The 21,825-nt window shown below is 28.3% G+C and overlaps 1 protein-coding gene across 2 annotated transcripts in view; it reads left to right on the forward strand.

Moving 5' to 3' along the window:
* LOC111619050 (cyclic AMP-dependent transcription factor ATF-2-like) overlaps positions 1 to 18,723 on the forward strand; it is a 33,268-nt gene extending 14,545 nt beyond the window's left edge. The window contains exons 5-11 of one of the 2 annotated variants that reach the window (XM_023360694.1): positions 4,975 to 5,143; positions 7,548 to 7,745; positions 8,102 to 8,304; positions 10,856 to 10,921; positions 13,385 to 13,481; positions 16,794 to 16,902; positions 18,383 to 18,723. In XM_023360694.1, the coding sequence (XP_023216462.1) occupies positions 4,975 to 5,143; positions 7,548 to 7,745; positions 8,102 to 8,304; positions 10,856 to 10,921; positions 13,385 to 13,481; positions 16,794 to 16,902; positions 18,383 to 18,579 (1,039 nt within the window). In that variant the 3' untranslated portion in view covers positions 18,580 to 18,723. Of the gene's footprint in view, positions 1 to 4,974; positions 5,144 to 7,547; positions 7,746 to 8,101; positions 8,305 to 10,855; positions 10,922 to 13,384; positions 13,482 to 16,793; positions 16,925 to 18,382 lie in introns of both variants that reach the window. The other variant, XM_023360695.1, reaches the window with a different exon arrangement.
* The last annotated feature ends 3,102 nt before the right edge of the window (positions 18,724 to 21,825 follow it).

Below are 21,825 nucleotides of genomic sequence, written 5' to 3' on the forward strand. Positions count from 1 at the left end.
CAAAATATGAAGTGAAATCCTGGAACTGGCCAGTGAATGGGACAATTAAATGCTTTACTGCATAACATGGATGGAATATGGGAATGGTTGAATGTGTGGTTAGGTTTAGGTTAGTAGTGATATGGATAAGCAAATGATCCGATTTAATAGAAAATATCAAATGACATTTTAAATAAAATGTCATTTGATTATTAATAATAAAATTAATAAAATTGCATTTGATATTTTGGTATTTAGCATTTAATTTGAACAGTGCCAACATAATCATACCCATACATTCCTGCATTGCATTTCTTATATAGTGATTCTTTGGTACTCAATGTGTTGTTCAGTGAATCATTTACTTGTTTTATTTGATAGCATGTTTCAGAATGTTCTAAAAAGGTAAACAGTATGTATTTTTTTTCATGTGCTAAAACATTATAATTGACAATGTTGCTCTATTTCATTACGGGCTGAGATTACAACAGTCTTCTTCAATGAAAGGGCTGGAGATGTAATTCGAACCATCAATTAGCATATGACTGACATAGAGACTTAGACTTTTTGCCTATATGTATTACAGTAGAGCATCGATTATCCGACTCAATTGGGGACTCAGGTTGGTCGGATAACTAAAAAAATCGGATAACTAAAAAGAATGAAAAAAATACATTATTAGTATAGTATATTAGTATATCCCATGTAATTAGTATATATCGTTAAACTATTTCGCGTTAAATTTTCATTGATGTTAAACCTAACAAAAATTTTTTTTAAAATAATAATCGTCGCTATTGTATCGTTAAAAATTATTTTTAAATTATTTTATTGCTCACAAAACAAACAACCACTCATAATTAGAAAATTAAGTCTCGTTTAAATACTGGCCTCCCTTTCATGGTTGAGCCCGTGTTGCCAGTTAAAACATGGAAAAATTTAACAAAAATAATATTAAAGTAGCCAAGACATGGCCAAATATTGTAGTGCTGCATCATTAGCGGACATTTGAAATTTGCCAACTAGAACAGTCGGTTAACTGATGTGATGGTTAATTGGAGGTCGGATAATCGATGCTCTACTGTATTAGTCTTAAATAATTGTCCAGGGAGAATTTTATTACCACTCTATATATATGATCTGTAGAGAAATTTTGACACAAATAATGATGAAACTGGAATGGTGTGCCAACTATAAAAATATAAAACAAATGTGCGATTCAAAGTATTTCATTCAATTCTTCTGTTATGGTATTAAAGAAAACTGCACTTATTTATACATATTTAATTATTTAAATCAAGAGTTGTGCTGAGGAGTAAAAATATTATTATTGAATTAAACACATTAAACACCATACCATGTTTATTATTTTTTTATTTCTTCATATATATGTTACTGGTCAAACCTGATTTCAGGCCAAACTAGTTTATCCTACACGTGTCAGGATATATTAGTTTAGCCTAGGACAATCTAGTTTGGCCTAGGCCGAACTGATTTAGAATTATTATTATAGTCAGGTCTGGCCAACCCAAATTGTTTCGCGGGCCACTTTGATCAAGCATAACATTACAATGGGCCACAATTTAGGCAAACACGCATTTAAAAAAGTAAAACAAATACAAAATGAATAAGATTTCATTGTTATACCAAGAGTTCATACTCGCACTTGCGCATTATAACAATGACACATGCAAATTTTCATTTATTTAATTGTTTTGGTATACACAAAACGGAAAACAAAAGTTTTAATAGATATATAATATCGCTTAGCGTGCCACGCAATTTAATGTGACGGGCCGCGGGTTGACCAGGCCTGATTTAAGTATATTAATGGTTAAAATAAAATTAAAAGGCAATCAATTAGATGAACAATATCTATTCAAACATAGTCTACTTAATTATAAAAAAATGGTACTGATTATAAGTGACACAACACTTGTACAAAACTATAAAATAAAAATAAGCTAATCAGTACTTATCAGTTTGTATTTTTTTTTATTAAGCCATGCATTTTTAAAGTTAAAGGTAATTAACTTTTGAAAATATTTTTAAAACTTCAAACGAAATAATAAAAATAACTTTTAAAGTCAAAGTAAAATTAAAAATGAACTTGTTTGTGTTTCTTAGTATAACATATAAAATATTTAATCTTTTATTTATTTTTACAGGGTGGGTTAAAGTGTACCTAGGTAACCCCAATGGCGGCATTTTGGACTTTTTGTGCTCCTGGCGGACTCCTCCCTGAGGGGAGCTGCCGGCAAGCTGCCCATTGTTAATCTAACCAAACCAACTTAATGGAAGCGCTGTCATTGGGGTAACCACCGGGTATACTGTGGTGACATTTCGAATTACACAAAATAATTTTTTTTATACTGGCACCTATTTGTAGTACATAAATCAGTTTGGCCTAGGTCAAACTAGTTAAGCCTAAAGTATTTAGGCCAAACTAGATTATCCTAGGCTAAACTAGTATATCCTGACATGCGTAGGATAAACTAGTTTGGCCTGAAATCAGGTTTGGCCGGTAACATATATAACTGGTATTGTTTGCTCAGTTAGTACAAACCAGGGTCTGTGGAGTCAATTGACCAAAAGTCTGTCAGTTGACTCTAAATCCTGCCTCCAAATAATAATTTAAAATATACTTTGATTATATTAATTCAGAATAGTATTTCATCACTACCATGTGAATCATCTTTTATCCTTTGAAGAAATTTTTTTTTTAATCATTTCTATAAGAATTTTTGTTTCATTTATCTGTTAGTATTTTCATGACTGATGTTTAAATCTTATAAAATTATCTTAGCAATTAAAAAAAATTGTAATTTTTGAAAAATTAGATTAAAAATATAATATAGCTAAAACAGAAGTGTTTCTGCTTTTGTATCAAATGATTATCAACTACAAAATATATTTTCATGACAATTTACTTAATCAGTGAATGAGGTGTTTCAGTACTTTTATTGTTATTAGTTTACACAGCACTTTAGACTTATACAAAATGATGTAGGAAGAGGATATTTTATTTTAATAAAAATAATAGTAGTAAATAAGGAATGCAAACCACTTTTGGAATACAAACCACAAACATTTATTGAAATCAAATTACAGAAACTAGTTTCCTAGTTTTTACATTTTGTGGTTGATGTGTATCTTGGCACAGAGATGTGATTTCCAATTCTCTTCGGTAAGAGTAATGCTGTACTCTTGGAATAAAACAGCTTTTACATAGCAGGATTGAACTAAAGAATGCTATCAAATGAAGAATTGAAGAATTGTGAAATATAGCTGAAATGTTTTTAGACTGCAGTTTTACTGTTATTTCTTCCACATTCATAACATTTATAACTAAAGAAATTTCATCTAAAATATCCTTTATGTGGATATTGTGGAAAAATGTAATGGTAAATATTTAAGCCAAGATTGGCTTAATGTTTTTATATCCTTAAATTGCTTTTCATTTTTTCCACAGCATCTATATTTTAGTACAATATATCACAAAATCATAGTCTCTTTGTCATTAAGATTATGTAAATTTAGTTTAATTAATACCATTATATTTCTCATATTTAATAATTTATGTTGAACAACACACTAAAATGAAAATTTAACTTATGAAGCAGATATTTTATATATTTCCAGTACAGGAACTTCCAGAGTTTTACAGAGAATTACAGCTTATTTACTAAATACATCTTAAACCTGTAGAAGAAATGCCATAATTAGTGCTGGCAACAAAAACTCCATTTCAAAACTTGTTTTGAACAGGCAATGAATTCACACTATTGTATTTATTTGCTTTTTTTGACTTTTAGTTGGCAGTAAAGTATGCTTTGAGTTAAATAATTCCTCATAATTGGTACATCACTGAAAAATTTTATTGTAATATTACAATTTGTACATCGCATCATTTACAATCCTCAGTTTATATATATATATAACACCATGCATTATTCATGTTTAAAATTATTCAAGATTAAAATTATGGTTTTAAATTAATTCATGCTAGTTTTCACATTAAAGTTTTTAAATGCTATTTGTTAAATTATTAGGCTTGCAGCATTTATCACCAGCAAAGAAACACTGATCTTATTTTGGTTGGAATAATATGGGATGCAATCATATTAATGATTGCATCCCATATTAATATGTATTGGAATCTTATTATTGTACTTTATTAACATTAATAAAATGCAAAAATAAAACATTAATTTTTAAATATCACATACCAAACTGGTTTCAAAACCAGTTTGAATTCAGTAGAATTAAAGTTATGTTGACAACCAATTTCAAGAATTTCTGGTTTTTGCCAGCACTAGTCCTGAATTTGGACTTCACAGGAATTCTAGTGTACAATTTTTCCATATACCATACCTGAAAATATGATTCTAGTAAATATGATATCAATTGAAAATTACCCATAATATCAGTAGTTTAAAATATTAATAGTTATCAATATTTCTTCATTTTTATGCAGATTACATTAGCTATTTACATGATGCATCACAGAATGACATACTCTTGATCTCATTCATAATTTCATTTTTATTTTTAAACTTATTGAATAATATGTTGATCACTAGAGAACTTTTATTATTTCACTATCATGAAGATATTTCATATTTATAATCAACATGTAATGAATATAAAATGAACTCTCAGTCACCAGTTGTTTTCCATATTTATTTTGCAGTCATAAGTTCAAGAGTTTCTAACAATTATTGTATTATAATAAATAAATAAAGGTAGTTTATATTAAAAACTTGAATAAATTTTTTTTCTGTATTAATCCACTAATAAAAATACAATTATTTAAATTGTATAAATTAAATCTTAATAAGTATTTAATAATTTTTTTTATAAAAAAATTAATATCTATTTAGATTAATTCATATGATATTTTGACAAATGCAAAATGTTAATGTAGTTATTGGTAAAGCATCATTTTAATTAATAATTTATCAATTTAAAATTTCTATGATTTTTAAATAATAGAGGACTGACAACACCATCTGCACCAAAAACCAGTACAACTGGAGTTCCAACTGCTGTTGTTACAAGAGCAGTTAGCAGCACAGATGTAACTCTTTCCACACAAATATCTCAAGTTTCAACTGTACCAGTTTCTATAAATTCTGGTGTTACCTCAAATACAACTATTCAGGTAAGCTTTTTGTATTAATCCTAAAACCTCTGAAACTTTTTTATAAATTTTACTTCATAAACTTTATTTTTTAAAATTTGATACTTTTCTATTAATGTGATGCCAGTCGATTTTACTGCTGTGTGTAGAGAAATTGCTATTTTATCATGTGTTTATCCTTTTTTTTTTTTGTTTTTTAATTCAATTAGGTATAAATCTAAGTGATGATGGGAAGTGCTGCACTATTGTTTATTTCTCCATTTTGCACGCCCCCATAATCTTTCTGTGTGTAGTGTATGGCATCTGGTTTCTGGGTCTACAAAGTTATAATTATGGTTAATTTGCAGGTGTTCAAATCCGGCCTAACTCATCATTTTTGTATGCTTTCTAACAGTCAGAGTAGAATACAATCCCTTCTGTCATGTTATCTCATATCATAGTAATCAAAGTTTTAGCTGAACAATCAGGCATGGTGACTAAGAAACACTCTTTTGACTCATGGCAAATCCCACTGAATACCCAGTGATGTGGAAGAACACATCAAACATGTTGTTTTCTGCATGTAAAGAGATTTTCATTCATTTCTACAATTTTGTTTGAACCACCTATTGTTACCACAGATCGAGAAATTGAGTTGACATATACGTCACACATGTAATTATTCCAAACAACAGTTGTACAGTGATTCATTCTTGACTGTAGTTGACAAAATTTTACAGAAGTTAATTCTAGACACCAGAAATAGATAAACCGCAGAGCAGAAAAGAAATACAGGTACAGTACCTTCAAACCAGTTTCGATTTTGCAAATCCTTCTTTTCATGGCATGATCTAATGTCACATTGCCGTATTGGTGATTCAGTATTAACAAAATCAAGTTCATTTTGTGATTTCTTGAATGAAGTTGTTCAGCATGTAAGACACCTTTATCTTGGAAAAAAAGAATTGCAGTTTCTCCATCTTTTGGCAATTGCCATGTTGTGAAATCCATTTTCACTCGAAAATGAAAAAAAACAAAACTTTAAAAAGAAGGGCTAGAGCTACCGTTAACATCACAGACAACATTAAAGTATCAAAGTTTCAAAGTTTGTTTTGCATTTGTACTCCCAAGGAACTTAATTTCACAATACCACAAGATGTTGAACAAAAAAGGTGCATTAATACACAAAGCAGTTAAATGTTTTTTAAAATTTGATAAAAAAATCTTAACAGGTGGCTAAATTTAAAACAAAAAAAAATTTAATATCCTAAACTTCATGCTTTAACTATAATTTAAGTGTGGATGTGATATTAAACATTGCAATGATATCAATGCAAAAATATGCAAAACATTATAATACTACGTTCGCACACAATCCACGACTCACTTCGATCTCGATTTACCTACAATCTGGATTGTGACTGTCGCTAGTCGAACGTCGTGATGTTCGCACAGGCAGTCTGCTCGAGAAGAACCTGGCTATTACACGCGATCATAAAACTGACGTAACTACGCGGTAAGTCACAAACACCAACAAACAAAATGGAAGTTTTGGTTAGAAATAAATACTTTTTCTTGCCGTATATCTAATAATAGACAGATGTCGTCGTCTCTCCAGATGTCTTTTTTATTTCTCTGTCGATAGCCGGACACGTGTTCCCCAGCCATTTTGTATTTTCTCGCGCGCGTGGGATCTCTCTTATGACTGGATCTAGTTTCGAGAACTCTCTCCAGTCGATCGCAATTGAACTTCGTTTCAGTCGAGATTGAAACAGTCGAGAGCGTTTGCACCACGGAACACTCTCCGACCTTAGTCACAATCTAGATCGAAATGCTCGGTGTGAACGGGGTATTAGGATTTAACATGTATGAACAATTATTGGTTTTTCCCAATCTGTTTTTATAATGTAAAATGTATTTTTTTTTTTTTTTAAATTCAGTTGTCTTTAATTACACTACAACCTTTGTGTTATGTGAGTAAGGAGACAGAATTGTGCATTGGATTATGGTTAAAACTGGCATCCCGTTAACAGAAAAGTTCCAAAAATTCTAAAAATACATTTAAAACTACATTAGAATCTTGTTAATCTGCATTAATTGGTGTACAAGTGTTTTGAATTATATGATATTCTTTTTCTACCAATGTTAATTTGTGATTTCTCAATGTACTGTAGTTAGATGAACCATTGTATTACATTAGGATGACTGATGACTACATGGTCATCCATGTAGTAAAGGTGGAAAGAGGATACTAGTCTTTATTTTCTATTTGAGAGTTTATATTTTTGAGAATAAATTAAAAATAAATTTTGTTTATAAAACATACTATATGTAATTTTCTGAAATTTTTTTTATTGTTCTATTAATTATGATGACAATTTTTTAGTAAGTAAATTTTATTGTATTTGCTATCATTTTCAAATTTAATAAATATTTAATTTTGTAGCCTGTACCTGCAATAGCAGCACCAGTGTTTCAATTAGTTCTTAAACTTGCTAATGGCCAAACTCCTGCACAGTTTCCTTTGACATTTCCTTTAACCAATCCTATTCTTGCAACACAACCAGTACCATCACCTGTTGTAGCAGTTGCTTCAAAACCTGCCACTCAACAAAATCAGAACAACCAATCTGTAACTAAAATGGTAAGAATGTATATCATAATATGTATTTAATTCTATAAATTTTTCATTCGTTATTTTTAGATCAGTATAAAGATTTGTTTAATGTACTTTTTGTTATTTTCTCAATGGTATATAGCAGCACAATATATTTTTTTTTTTCCAAAAAATAATAATTGTAATATAAAAATTATTTCAATTGTTTTAAAATTTATGCCTAAGATCATGGGAGTTTACTTTTCAACTCAGTTATACAGTAATAAGATTTATTTGTGAGCCAATTATATTAAATTAAAATTTTTGATGAATTTAAGTTTGCTAAATTTTTTATAAATAAAACATTGAGTTAAATAAAAATTAAATAATTAAAATTTTTCTAGAAATTGATAGAAACAATACAGAATCATAGGATTGTTGCAACAGGAATGTCACCACCATCGTCATCTTCATCATCATCTCATTCTCCAACTTCAAATATTCAAGTAGCCACTCCCGTTCATGCTGTTTCCCCTCCCCAAATTAATCATTCAAATAGTGCAGTTAAATCCACAACAAATGGTCTTAATAATATTCGAAATACTGGGTAAGTTTAAAATAATTTCAGTGAGTTTTGACTCATAATGATTTATTTTTATTTAATTTAGCTTTAATTATCAAAAACATATAACAACTATTATAGTGAATATTAAATAGTTTCTTCCTATATTTTATATTAATGATATGATATAATTTTTATAGAAAAATGCAACTATATTAGAATATATTATATAATTGCATCTGAAAAGCAATAAATGAATGAATATACACAATTTAAGCTTCCTTGCTGCATAATCTCCAATGCATAAAGCATGATAAGGGTTTTCTGTGCAACTGAAGATAAAATTAGTCTTTTTTTTTTTAATGAAAAAAAGATTTACTGATTTTGATTATAATGTATATATTTTTGCAAGAAGGAATTTTTGTTGTTGATAATTTTTATTTGTTAAATATATCTAAGTTAAATTACTGTGTATCATCAATATAATTAATCATTTTAATAAATTTGAATTATTACATCATGTATTTTCTCATTCTTGAAATTCAAATTTATGTATAATTTTTTAAATTGGAAACAATTTTTGTTAAATATTTATAAGTCAAATCTTTTAAAGATGTTTCAAATGCTTTCAATTTTTTGCAAATGATTAAGTTAAATTAATTAATTTATTTGTATTTTATCATTTGCAAAAAATTGAAAGCATTTGAAACATCTTTAAAAGATTTAACTTATAAATATTTAACAAAAAATGTTTCCAATTTAAAAAATTATACATAAATTTGAATTTCAAGAATGAGAAAATACATGATGTAATAATTCAAATTTATTAAAATGATTAATTATATTGATGATACACAGTAATGATATATGACTGCTTAGTTATATTTAAGTGTATCTGTATGTGTGAATTTGCATAGGTTTCATTGAACTCAAATATAATAATTGCTTTAGTTAACAAAATAATCTTAACTGAAATAGATCTTAACTGAAAAAACTGATTATAATAGGGAGTGAGGAGGATTGTTGTTGAGATTTTATAACACATTAGGAATTTGTGTATCATAAATTGCTTATTCAAGTTATCCAAAATTTTAATGTATAAACAAAAAATTTAAATTTATGAATATACATATATACTAAAGCATTTTTTAATATTTTCAATAACTGAATGCTTTAGTTGAAGCCAATAGGAAGCAAAAATTTTTAGCAAGAAATTACTGTTTTGTAAAAAAATTACGAACAAATTATTTTTGAAAGAATGTTGATGAATTTGCTGTTCAATAAGGTAGAAAATTTTTAAAAAATAATTAAAAATGACATTTGCAAGTGAAGAGAATTGAATGCTATTTGAGAACGCTGACAATAACTGTAAGAAACTGATGAATTGTCAAGGTCTAGACCAGGGGGTCATCAAAGGGGTTGATATAACATTATTGGGGGTTGATTATCAAGCTTAAGCTAAGGATCAAGCTTATCCGTCTCAAGGTTAGGTTATCCGTGATTGTCAGTTACAAAAATTATTATTAACAAATATATAATAAATGAAAAAAATGCAAAATTAAAAGAAATGTATTAAAATAGTAAGTATTTTGTTTTGCTTGTAACAAACTTTTTGGTGGGGGTCAATGTGAGGTTTCGAAAACTTGTAGGGGGTTGACAATCAAAAAAGTTTGGCGACCCTTGGTCTAGACAAAGTTATTCAAGACTTATTAAAATTTTGATTACTACTTTCTTTGCGTGCTGGAAGACTTCTTTCAATGCAGGCTATATACCAAAAGCATGATGAGAATAATCTTTATGCAAAGAGATCTAAGCTTTGATCTTTTTCTATCACAAATATATGTAAAGTTCAAGCTTGGGTATATAGTAATCCAATCACTAAATACTATTCAGTTGTTAAGTCTAATTATTTAAGGCTCTATATTACTTATATCTGTTATTAAAAGATATTAATACAAATAACAGACTAATTGCTATTTATATTAAATTCAATTGTTTAGAATATTCTGGAAGGAAAGATTGAACCTGCAACTTCTACTTACTGTTCAGATGTACTACCAGTTATACTACATGATCTTCATTTCCAAACCAATTAATTTGAGAGATTTATGAGTTCAAAGTTGTCCCCAGTTGGATGATAATTAAGTTGGGTTATATAACTATCCAAGTTAATTGGTCTGAAAATGGAGCTTAAATAGGCATTGTGGTAGTGTAATTAAGACCTAATCGAGGATAATGTTTTCTTCCAGAATATTTTAAATGTAATATCAAAGTCAGTACAAGATGGCAGTCTAACTGCTATACCTTTAGACCAGATTAAATTTGAATAATTAATAACTGAAATAATCTGGCATTTAATGATATGGTTATAATAATGTTTGGAGTTAAGTAGTAGTAGTAATACATAACAACAACTAAGTTGTATTCAAATATGACATTGTTTTCTCTGATTATTAATATAGTTTTTCATTCAATATCATCAGCTAATACAAAGATAGTCATTCAATTAGCTAACAATGTTTGTTTTTGTAATAAGGTTTTTGCTTAGAATTTAAAAGTGCTTGCAATAAATATTAATGAAAATCAAATTATTTAGGAGGAGAAGAAAAGGTCATGATGATAATCCAGATGAAAAAAGAAGAAAATTTTTGGAAAGAAACAGGTGATTTTCAAATTTTTTTTTTCGTGTACAGTATAAGTATTCACAATGGGAGCTTTTATTATTTTTAAAAAAATGAATTATACAAAATCATGAACGCTCACCAGACCTGAGCCTTTTCAGTGTTATCAACCAATAAAGAGAATTATTTTGTTTTCATATTTTTAAACTTACAGAAATGACACTAGTTCTTCTGTTGGTGGATTTCAATAATCTGCAAAAGTTGCTACAAGGCAGTTTTCCTTTAAGTCAATTGCCTTTGCCATATAACATGTACTAACAAAGTCAAGGTTAATACCTCTTATACATATTATTTTAAATTGATACTTAATATTGTAAAATGATGATAATAGAAGAAACAGAATTAAATCAAAAAAAATTTTTATGAAAATTATAATCCTCTTTACCTAGTTTATCCTTAAAATAGACTACAATACTTCATTTCAAGAAATAAAAAAAAGGCAATTATTCATTTTATTTTATTGAATAATTGTTTAAATTTTTTCCTATGCAAAAGTTAAATTTTTAGAAATTTTCTCATTAGTATTTAATGATTTAGAAATATTTTACATAGTTCAGTTTTTCACAGCTTCACTATAGAAACTGTATTTTTGAAATACTGCCATTCCTCACTTAATGACTAGGTCAATAAGTGAATTGTTGTTAAATGAGAAGTGTAATCATTTTTATTTATTCTAGATAAAGAAAAGGTCTGATGGAAATTCCAACTTGATATTTTCTGTAATACAGTAATACCCTGAACTTACGCGATAGGTGGAACCGAGCGATAACCGCACATGTCGGGGTATAATTTTGCATATAAATACATACAAATAATTTTTAATTGGGGCCGGAGACTAAAGAAAACAATAATTTAGAAAAAAGTGTTTAATAAAATCTGAGATAATACACATATATAACAAATTAGGCCTATATTATTTTACAATTTTTCACATTTACTTGATTATTATGCCATAATTTTAACATTGTTTCCATCTCAGCGATAATACCGTGACGTTTACGAATGATGCTTGAATTTAAAGATTGAGCATTTTTCACAGCTTCGAGAATTTTTTCTTTGCCTTTTATAATTGTTCTGACTGACAATTCTGGTAGATCAAACTACTTTACCAATTCACAAATTTTCATTTTCGTATCGAAGTCTTTAATAATGGGTACGTTGTGTTAGTAATGAATCGTTCGAAAAGTCTAATGAAATAGAAATAACGATGACGTCATTCTCGTTTAACTCATTCGACTTTATGAACATACCCAATGTTAACTTTACATTCCAAAGATAAAGTTTTTCTTTTCTTGTTTGATGCAGAATAATTAGTTCTACTTCGTTTGGATGACATAGTAGAGTCTCTCGAGTCTCCGTAGATATAACAAACACAGAAATAAATAACACAAAATAAATTGTAGCTATGTGTAGATTCCGTGCGACACATCCGAATATGTAAGCTGAACAATGGTGTGGGGGGAGTGAGTAATCAAGGGTTGCATGGCGCTCAAACAAAAGACGAATCGACGAGATTTGAAAATCGCGTAACTCCGGGTTCGCATAAGTCGGGGTATTACTGTATTTAGAAGTTAAAAATACAGAGATACAAATTAAACATTCAGCAAAGATTAAAATATTAATCTGGATGTTTTTGTATGAATGAACTTGAAATTTTTTGGTACATTGTTTTTATAGTCATTGAATCCTTCAAATGGGATGTGCAATACAGTACAAATTTGTAAACAAAAGTCTTGGAGATTATTCACTGCAGGAACTAGTCTAAGATTAAGAAAGGAGATTCCCCACACTGGAGAGCTGGTCATAAGCCTGAACAATAGTTAAGTAGTAGTGGCAATAATAATTCAAGTGTTTCAAGTTAAAAAGATTAATAATTTAATTAATGGATAAATGATAGACATTCTACCTTGTGGGCACTGAATAAGACTATTAAAAGTACCTAGGAATAGTTTCCTGGCAGGGAACTATCTTTTATCTCTTTGAATCTCTTTGACACCTTAACTATACACTATATTCTAATACATACTGATGTCTGTTGGAAGATAAGAAATTGTAAACTTAAAAAATTGCACAAAGCCTTTTCAGCATTAAGTTGAAATAAAGTATGTTTGTTGTGTAATTCAAACAAAATTAAAAAAGTTCCTGGCTGCCTTCAAATAACATTGCACCCAATTCCCAAAGGATAGAAATCTCAGACTATTGGAGTTTACTACTGGATGGCTCCTATAGTAAGTACCATCTTATAAACAGTGCAGGTGCAAGCTGAAATAAAACTTTCTGGATTTATTCTAATAAATAGCACACTGTGTATTTCATTTTAAGAAGAATTATGTCAGAAACTCTGAAAAACTTAGTAAAAGCATAAAAAAATTAAGTTTTGAGATCAATATGAATAAATTAATAAAATGCTTTAATTTTACCTTTTGAACTTTTTTATATTTTAGGGCAGCTGCTAATCGTTGTCGCCAACGTAGAAAACAATGGATTCATAACTTAGAATCAAAAGCCAAAGAATTGTCAGATACCAATACCCAATTACAGGTATAAGTTTTAAAATATATAGTAATATTATAGTGCTTATAAAATATTTTTTATTATTAATAATTATAATTAATACCCAACTATTATTTTTTACCAACAGCATAATCTTTTTCAGAACATTTTGTCAATCAATACAGTGCACAAATAATAGTTTAGTTCACTGAAGTTATTTATATATATGTACCCACATTCATATCCACACAAAGGGCATCTATTAATTTAACTTCATTAAAATCAAAAGTATGGCCCACTTGAATACTTTTGTGAAACTTGATAGCTTGCCCTTGTATTGAAGTGCTATTATAAAGTATCAGTATTCTATAAACCCCACTACAGATCTAACCATTACATTCACTTACAAAAATATCTGATGTTAAATTTTTTGATCTAAAGCTATGTTCTTAAGTTTTACCAGATTAAATATAAATACTGTTAGACTTACTTTGTATTTAACAGCATGTGGAACAAGTTCCATTTTAATTATATCAGATGTTCACATTTTTGTATAAACCAAATACAGTAGAATCTTGTTTTAATGGATTGCTCAGGGTTTTGGGAATCCATTATTTAACTCCCTACATATAAGAAATACCTGTGCTTGAAATTAGACATCTCAAGAGACTAAATATTCTTTATTCTATAGAAACACATACAGCAGAATTATGATCTTGTAACCTGTGTGTATGACAAAGCTGATAGAAACTATATACTGTAAGGTCTCTTTTTATGCGGATTATTTTTATGCGATTTTGAAGTTGTGCGGTTTGTATTTCATCCAAAAATTTCTTGTACAAACATACATATACATATAAGCTTGTTTAGGAAGCCTGCGTATAGACAGTCTCCAAAAATCGTGGAACACTCAAAGCTTACTCCATTTGTTCCACTGACATATAACGTTTATGGATGTAAAGGACAGCTAGATCTACCTTAATCGCTTTAATTCCTAGCAAATGTAATTAAACATAAAAAATACTTAAAACTGAAAAAACAAAGAAATGCGTTAATTTTGAAGAAAAAGCTTCAAAGTTTAACTTCCTTTGTCTCGCCCTTCTGTGAAATTTAACACTGATGAGTCATTGTTTACACATCTGGATGACCTTGAACACAGCTGGAGTTGGATTTCCCGGGGCATTCTCATAGACGTCGCGGGAGGACAAGGGTTTAAAGTAGGGTGAACACTAGCTGGCCGTATATTTTTAAATATTTTTAAAAAATTTGGAGACTTAAAAAACATTCCAAAAATTCAAAAAAAAAAATTCAAAAATTGCCTTAAGGACCATGTTTTATGTAACCTGCCCAAGTTAACTCGGGCGAGGAACTAAAGTTAATTAATTAATTAACTCTTCACATCCAGATGTTAGTGATTTGTTTTTAGAGTGAGCTTTTGCAATTGGGAAATTCCCCTTGTACATGATACTTACCATCGACAAGTCGCTATTACATCATTCCGAGTTTTGCATTGAAAGGTATAAACTATAATTGTTTTGAAATTAAATTTTATTTTCGCAGTGTTTTGTTCATTTTTATAATAAGTAGTGAGTTTAAATTTTGCTGATTTCAAGTTGCAGTATTAAGCAGCCTATTTCTTTTAATTTCTGCAAACTTTTATGTGGTTTTAAGTTAATTTTAATTCGTTGTTTTGGTTTTATGCAATTTTAGAAAATTAAGGAATGTATCCCTACTTTTTCAAGGCAAGTAAAGTCTTTTTTTATGTGAATTTTTTATATGCGCTTTTCCATAGAACGTATCCACCGCATAAAAAGAGGCCTTACAGTATATTGTAAGCACAAAAAAAGACATATTATGTATGCTCATTAGCACTTCACTTGGATGAGTTTTTTAACAAATTGTAGTCATCTTGGTTTGTTTTGATGTATTCAATAGGCAGAAAAGCAGCAATGCCTGGTACAGCCTATAGTCAGGAAGGTCTTCACAACTTGGATTTGATGGCTTTGCTAAATTTCGGACTACACTTGGACTGGTATCAGAATGTTCACTAGACAGCTCCTTCTCATTTGTATCAACTTGCTGTCTCTCTTCATATAATTCTTCAATTGTACATATCCCAGATATAAAACATCCACAAATTCTGCCCTACATTTTACAAATTCCTGGAAATGCCCAAATATTAATTAAACTTTATTGTAAGCTTTGCATTTTTTAGACAAGGCTAGTAAAAAAATCCATTGTTCTGCAATCTTTTAAAACAATATTCTTCTGTAGTTCAAAACAAAAATATGATCAACTGTAGAATATCCCCGTTGTAATCCATCTTGGAATTCAGATAAATCTGTTTGCTCCCTTATATATAAACAACTTCTGTAATAGTTTAATAACTATAATTTTCTGGGATTGATGAGTCTCCCCTTTTATAAAATAAGAATGAAAAAGTTTTGGATAATTTTAACTCTGGTAAATATCCACATAATGTTTAGATTAAAGATTTACAGGAATGGTGTTGATTTTGGGAAAAATTGGTTAAGATTTATTTTGCTTTAAACATGATAATTTTGGTTTGTATGGTTGAAACAAACTTGTGTACAGTTGATTTGATGTTTGAGAATATGGTCAGCTTTTGTACATGAATGGTTTGCATCATCTTAGTATCTCTCTTATTCCTCTAATTTTGCCATAAATTCTTCTTTTGTTAACTTCTTCCTATGTTGATATACAAACCTTTCCATCCCAGTACTTAGAAGGATATTTAAGAATCAAAGAACTAAAGAAATGCCAAAAAAATCCATATTTACAAAATAACTCAAAAATTGAAATAACAAGGAAATTGTTAATTAAGTGTGGTTGGTTCATTTTATATTTGTAATGATAAATTACTTCAGGTTTTTTGATCAAGTTGGTTTAATAGAACCTCTTTGTCTTGAAATTCTATTAATATAAATTGATTTTAATTTTTCTGTTTTTGGTGAATGAGTGATTACACTTTCTTCTACATTTTTTCTCAATCATTTATATCTAACAATAACTCCTACAATTTTAATTTGTTTGAAATGTGGAACAACAAGAGCACTTTTTTCTCTTTTGAATTTTGCATCTGACTGATGACTTTCTGAAAGTGTTTTCCACAAAACTCAAATCAAGGCATCATTGTATTATTGAACTGAAATATTTGGAAAAATTGTTTAACATGATGAACATAGCAGTTGCTTCTTAATAATCACTAACAATCTAAAGTAAAAAAAATATGTGATGTATATCAAAATGAACAAATAATTATTAAATTTTCACAATTGTAATTCTAAGGAATTTTACATAAATTTAATGACAATGAAATTAAATATTTTTATTTTTCAGCATGAAGTGACAATGTTAAGGAGTGAAGTTGCACATTTAAAAACAATGCTATTAGCTCATAAAGACTGCCCAATTACTCTACAACAACGAGCTGCCCAACAACCAAACAGTTAGTATTTCGTAATGTACTGGTAATTATACTTATTTATGATTTGTTTTTAATCAAGAAGTTATGATTTTTTCATTTTCCTGTCGAGTTTCTATGTATTTTATAAAAAGTTGTATTTCTTTGTTTTTTAATTTCTATAAAATTATATTTATTATGTAATTTGAATTAATTTTGTAATTAATGTTCATTTACATTAATTATAATTGTTGTGAAATGTTATATATATATATATATATAAATTTTTTTTTCTTTCTTCAGTTATAAGATGCTATTAATTGAAATAGTTTGAAATAAAGATATAATACAAATAGGTAGGATTCTTATATAAAATTTTTAAACATCAAATTTTGCAAGCCATAAATATTATATTTGTAAAACTTATGAACAGGTTTTTTAGTACTTGATAATTTTTTCATATTTGAACTTCCTATAATATGCATCCTATAATTGAAGAACTATATTTAGATTTTATAGTAAATTTGTGTTAATTTACTGTATATCATAATTTTGTTTATAAAATTTAATCAAAAAGGTCCATTTAGTAGTTTCTCTTAATGAAAAACTGATTAAATAAAAAATCTCTTTAAATTAAAAAAATTATCCAATGAACAAACCATATATTAAAATATGCCCAATATAAAATAAAAATAACTAATTATTGGAATAATGTAGTAACTATAAAAAATTTTTCTGTAACCAACCAAACAGCTAAAATAATACTTTTGCTACTTGCAAGTCAAACAATATAATCATAAAGTACTGTACATTTTGTAACAAAATTTATTTTACTTAATCATAAAATACTTCCTGTAACAAGAGTTGAAAATTGATTTACTTTTCATCAAGTACCACATTTCCTACTGGGGATTATTTTATCCCAGTTATAGAATAACACAAACAATTTATTTTTGTTATTGATTATTATAATGCTTATAGCATTTGAAATGAAATTTTAGTGTGATTACAAAAAATATTTCATTATCTGTTTGCAAAATTGACATAGTTTTTACGGAATGCTTGAATTACCTTTACATGAAAAAAATTATGTTTCAGTTTCATAACAAGATATCAAATGTCTTCCCATGGAGTTCTGTTTAATTAATATTATGTTTTGAAAATTATTCAACATTGATTTATTATAAGTTACAGAATTGTAACTGTTTGAATATATTAAAATTATATTCAGCTTTGGTATCATACTTGTTCTCATTATATCTTGTCCTTATACATAAAATAATTTGTTTATGACATCTATAGAATCAAATTTAATTGTTACTGTATGCATTTAAAAATGTAAATAGTTCACTAGCATGAAATTGTGAGAAAATTCTTCAAGAAACTGAAGTCTATTGTTTTATAGTGTTACATGTAATATATACTGGTAAATTAATTCTTTTCTAATTGTGAAAAGATACATTGCTAAATGAATTTTTAATATAAATTTGTCATCAAAGACTTAATATAATGTATTCTATTATAGTGTCTTCAGTGACCACAGTGTCTCTGAACACAACAAATAGTGTCCCAGTGACTTCCATCATCCCTGATAATAATGTGGTTTCTACTGTTATCAGCGAATCAGAAAATTCACTTCCTCTTGCTGTTGAATTAGTGGAAATTGAAGTGAGTTCGTCCCAAAATAGTAACATTGACAGTTGTAGGCAGTCTGTTCTCTAAATTGGGAATATCATTTGTTTTATATTTGTACAGAAGCACATGTATATTTTACTTCATTGTGTTTGCGGAAACACAAATATTATCTACTGTTTCAATACTTGTTTTTAATATATTAAATATTAAAAGATCTATAAATGAACTTGTTTTGATTATTTCTTTGTTTAAAATACTTTTTTTAATTATAAAAACTTAATTTCTATAATGAAACATTATCTTTTTGTACAAAGAAATTGATAAAATATCAAATGAAATCTTGATCTTTTATCTGAAATATTATGAAAAGATATTTCTTCATATGTTATTTATATATAACTGTGGTCATTTATTAAAATTATATTATAAATTTAATATAAAATTTAAAATGTGTGTTTTTTTGTCCTTAATTATGTTGATGTTAACAGAAAGAAATACACTACTGGAAATGTATACAGAATAGTATTAATGTCTGCCTTAGTCTATTCTTAGATTGATAAGATCCAAGAATAGATAAAATAAATTACACTTCAGGCTAACTTTTGAATATATAATAACTATGCTTAAGTGTTGTGGCATTACCAATATCAACTTTTAGCATATGAAAATGTTCACTAGTACTTTCAGTAGCATAAAGTTACCATCATCAGTCGAATATTGAATACAACTGCTATCGAATTTTACATTTTTGAACAATATTTGTAATTAAATATAGCACATGGATGGAATATAAAATGAATTTGAATAAAAATGATATTACCATATATTTTTAGAACATCATTTTTATTCAAATTCATTTTATATTCCATCCACATGCTATATTTAATTTCAAATATTGTTCAAAAACATAAAATTTGATAGCTGTTGTATTCAATATTCACCTGATGACTGTAACTTTATGCTACTGAAAGTACTAGTGAACATTTTCATACACTAAAAGTTGATATTGGTAATGCCACAACACCCAAGAATAGACTAAGGCAGATATTAATACTCATTTCTGAGAATTTTAAGAGGAACAGGACAGTTTTTAATACTCTGAGAAATGAGAAATCTTAGCGTCATCTTGGATCTTGCCAAGATGCACATTTACAGAAGAGTATGATGGGAAAGAAAAGGAACAAAAAAGTGGTATGTTGGTGCTATTTGGAGATATTTAGCTGACATGGTTAAATGTATACAGAGAGGATAGGAAAACACTATTATGATGATCTCTGCTTGCTTCTCATCATCATCATAGCTCCCCGAAGTCCATCTTTATTCTTAGTAGAGTAACATATGAACATGTTATAAAGTTAAACATTTACAAAGAAAGCCTGCATAATGAGGAATATAGTGTCTGTTAGTGGCATGGAAGGAGTTTGTAAAAATAATGAGAAAGATATCAGAAATGTGTTAAATGATGCTTTTTAAAAAAAAGGAATTGAACTTGTTTAATGTGGAAATCTAATTTGAATTTAAATAGGAGAAATGTTTGAAAGAGTTCAGCATTCAGTGGAATTTAGAACATTTAGGTGAAATTTGATGCCAAAGGTAGACAAGAAATGTCCAGAAGCATGAAAGTTTTTATAAACGTTGATAAAATACAATACTCAAAAAGTAAGTAGAATTTCACTAGAAAAATTTAAAATCTAAACTTATGAACTAGAAAGTTATTTATTATCTTAGACTAGACTTGTAATACATTAGCAGTTTGTTAATCAGGTGATTTGCCTACAGGATGAGAGTAGTGCCGTATTATTGAAAATCGTGATATCAAATTTTGCAAAATTACATAAATTTCAATAAGTTATATGCAATGTGAACATTGTAGACAAAGCATCTTTGGAAGTTAGTGAACTGTCTTGAATCAAAAATTACTACTCCAATGAGTTAAGAATATGATAGTTTGGGATGTATATTTGCATGTCATAAGTAGATCCTTTGTATGAAAATAATGTTTGGATTAATAGATTAATACTGACTCACCAGATTTAGCATATGTATTAGCAAAAGGAAGAGGGAGTTGATAAATGATTGAGGAATCCCCTTCAAGGGATTGACAATAAGATTGTTTAATTCACATATATCCAAGTTTTAGATTTAATTAATTTGTGTAGTTTTAGTAACCTAAAGCTATGCTAATTGACAATTCAAAAAGTTTGAGAATCCTTTTGCATATGTTTTGTATGAGTGCACATTGCCTTTGTTTCTAGACACCTGCAAAACATTAATGCACTGTACATTATATGTATATGAATCATTGTGAATACTGATTTGTGAATTGTGTCATGAAAATAATCATTGCACAAAAAAGTTACACAAGCCCCAAGTATGAGAAATCTGTTATCAACAATAGATAAACTGTTTTCACATTGGCCTGTGGACCTGTTCCCACCAACTTGTTTGACAATTGTGGTGTAAATGTTACTTGATACAGGAAATGTCTGACTTGACAAAAATAAGGTTGCATATGCACTATACTTTTGTAATGCATTCTCTTGATGACTGAGATGGCAAAGGCATCTCAGTCATCAAGAGAATGAACTCAGTCGTGATTTTCTCGCTATTCTGGGAGACTTTCAGGATTTCAGGAATTTTTATGGGATAGTCTGCCCCACATACATTGGGCCCATCTCTCATCCCTCTATTTCCCCATTGACAAATTTTAAAATGGCTTTTGGAAGTTATGTATAGATTACATTCTTCGTAATGTTATGCAGAAAAAATATAACTTATGAGCAATTATTTATTGTGACATTTATTTAATTTAAATATATGCTCTCCACCTCAAATTAGTAGTGGCTTGCTCCTGTACATCATAATTTTTCTTTAACAATAGTCGTGTTGGTTGCCTTACAGGAAAAAATTTTTGAATTGAAATCATGTTACTTTCAATATTATTTCATTCACCAGTACAGTGTGTATTTCTATTAATAGGACTTATTAAACTGGTATTTAAGATTACTGCAAATCAGTCACACAGATTAAAATTGTTTTATTTACATTTACCTGGACACATACATATTGCGTTTTGGACTTAAATACCTGCTGAAGAGGGACCTACATCTAATTAATTAATTTTGATGTTCTTTCTTTCTATTCCAATTTCCACACAATAATTCAGTTTAAATACTATTAACAATATTGTTAATACAGTTTAATAAGTCCTATTAATAGAAATACACACTGTACTGGTGAATGAAATAATATTTGAATAAATTAAGGACATTCAGGCATATTAATTTAACTNTTTTTTTTTTTTTTTTTTTTTTTTTTTTTTTTTTTTTTTTT

This window comes from Centruroides sculpturatus, unplaced genomic scaffold (assembly GCF_000671375.1).
Source record: "Centruroides sculpturatus isolate CEXI.00-Female unplaced genomic scaffold, Cexi_2.0 scaffold97, whole genome shotgun sequence".
Taxonomy (NCBI): domain Eukaryota; kingdom Metazoa; phylum Arthropoda; class Arachnida; order Scorpiones; family Buthidae; genus Centruroides; species Centruroides sculpturatus.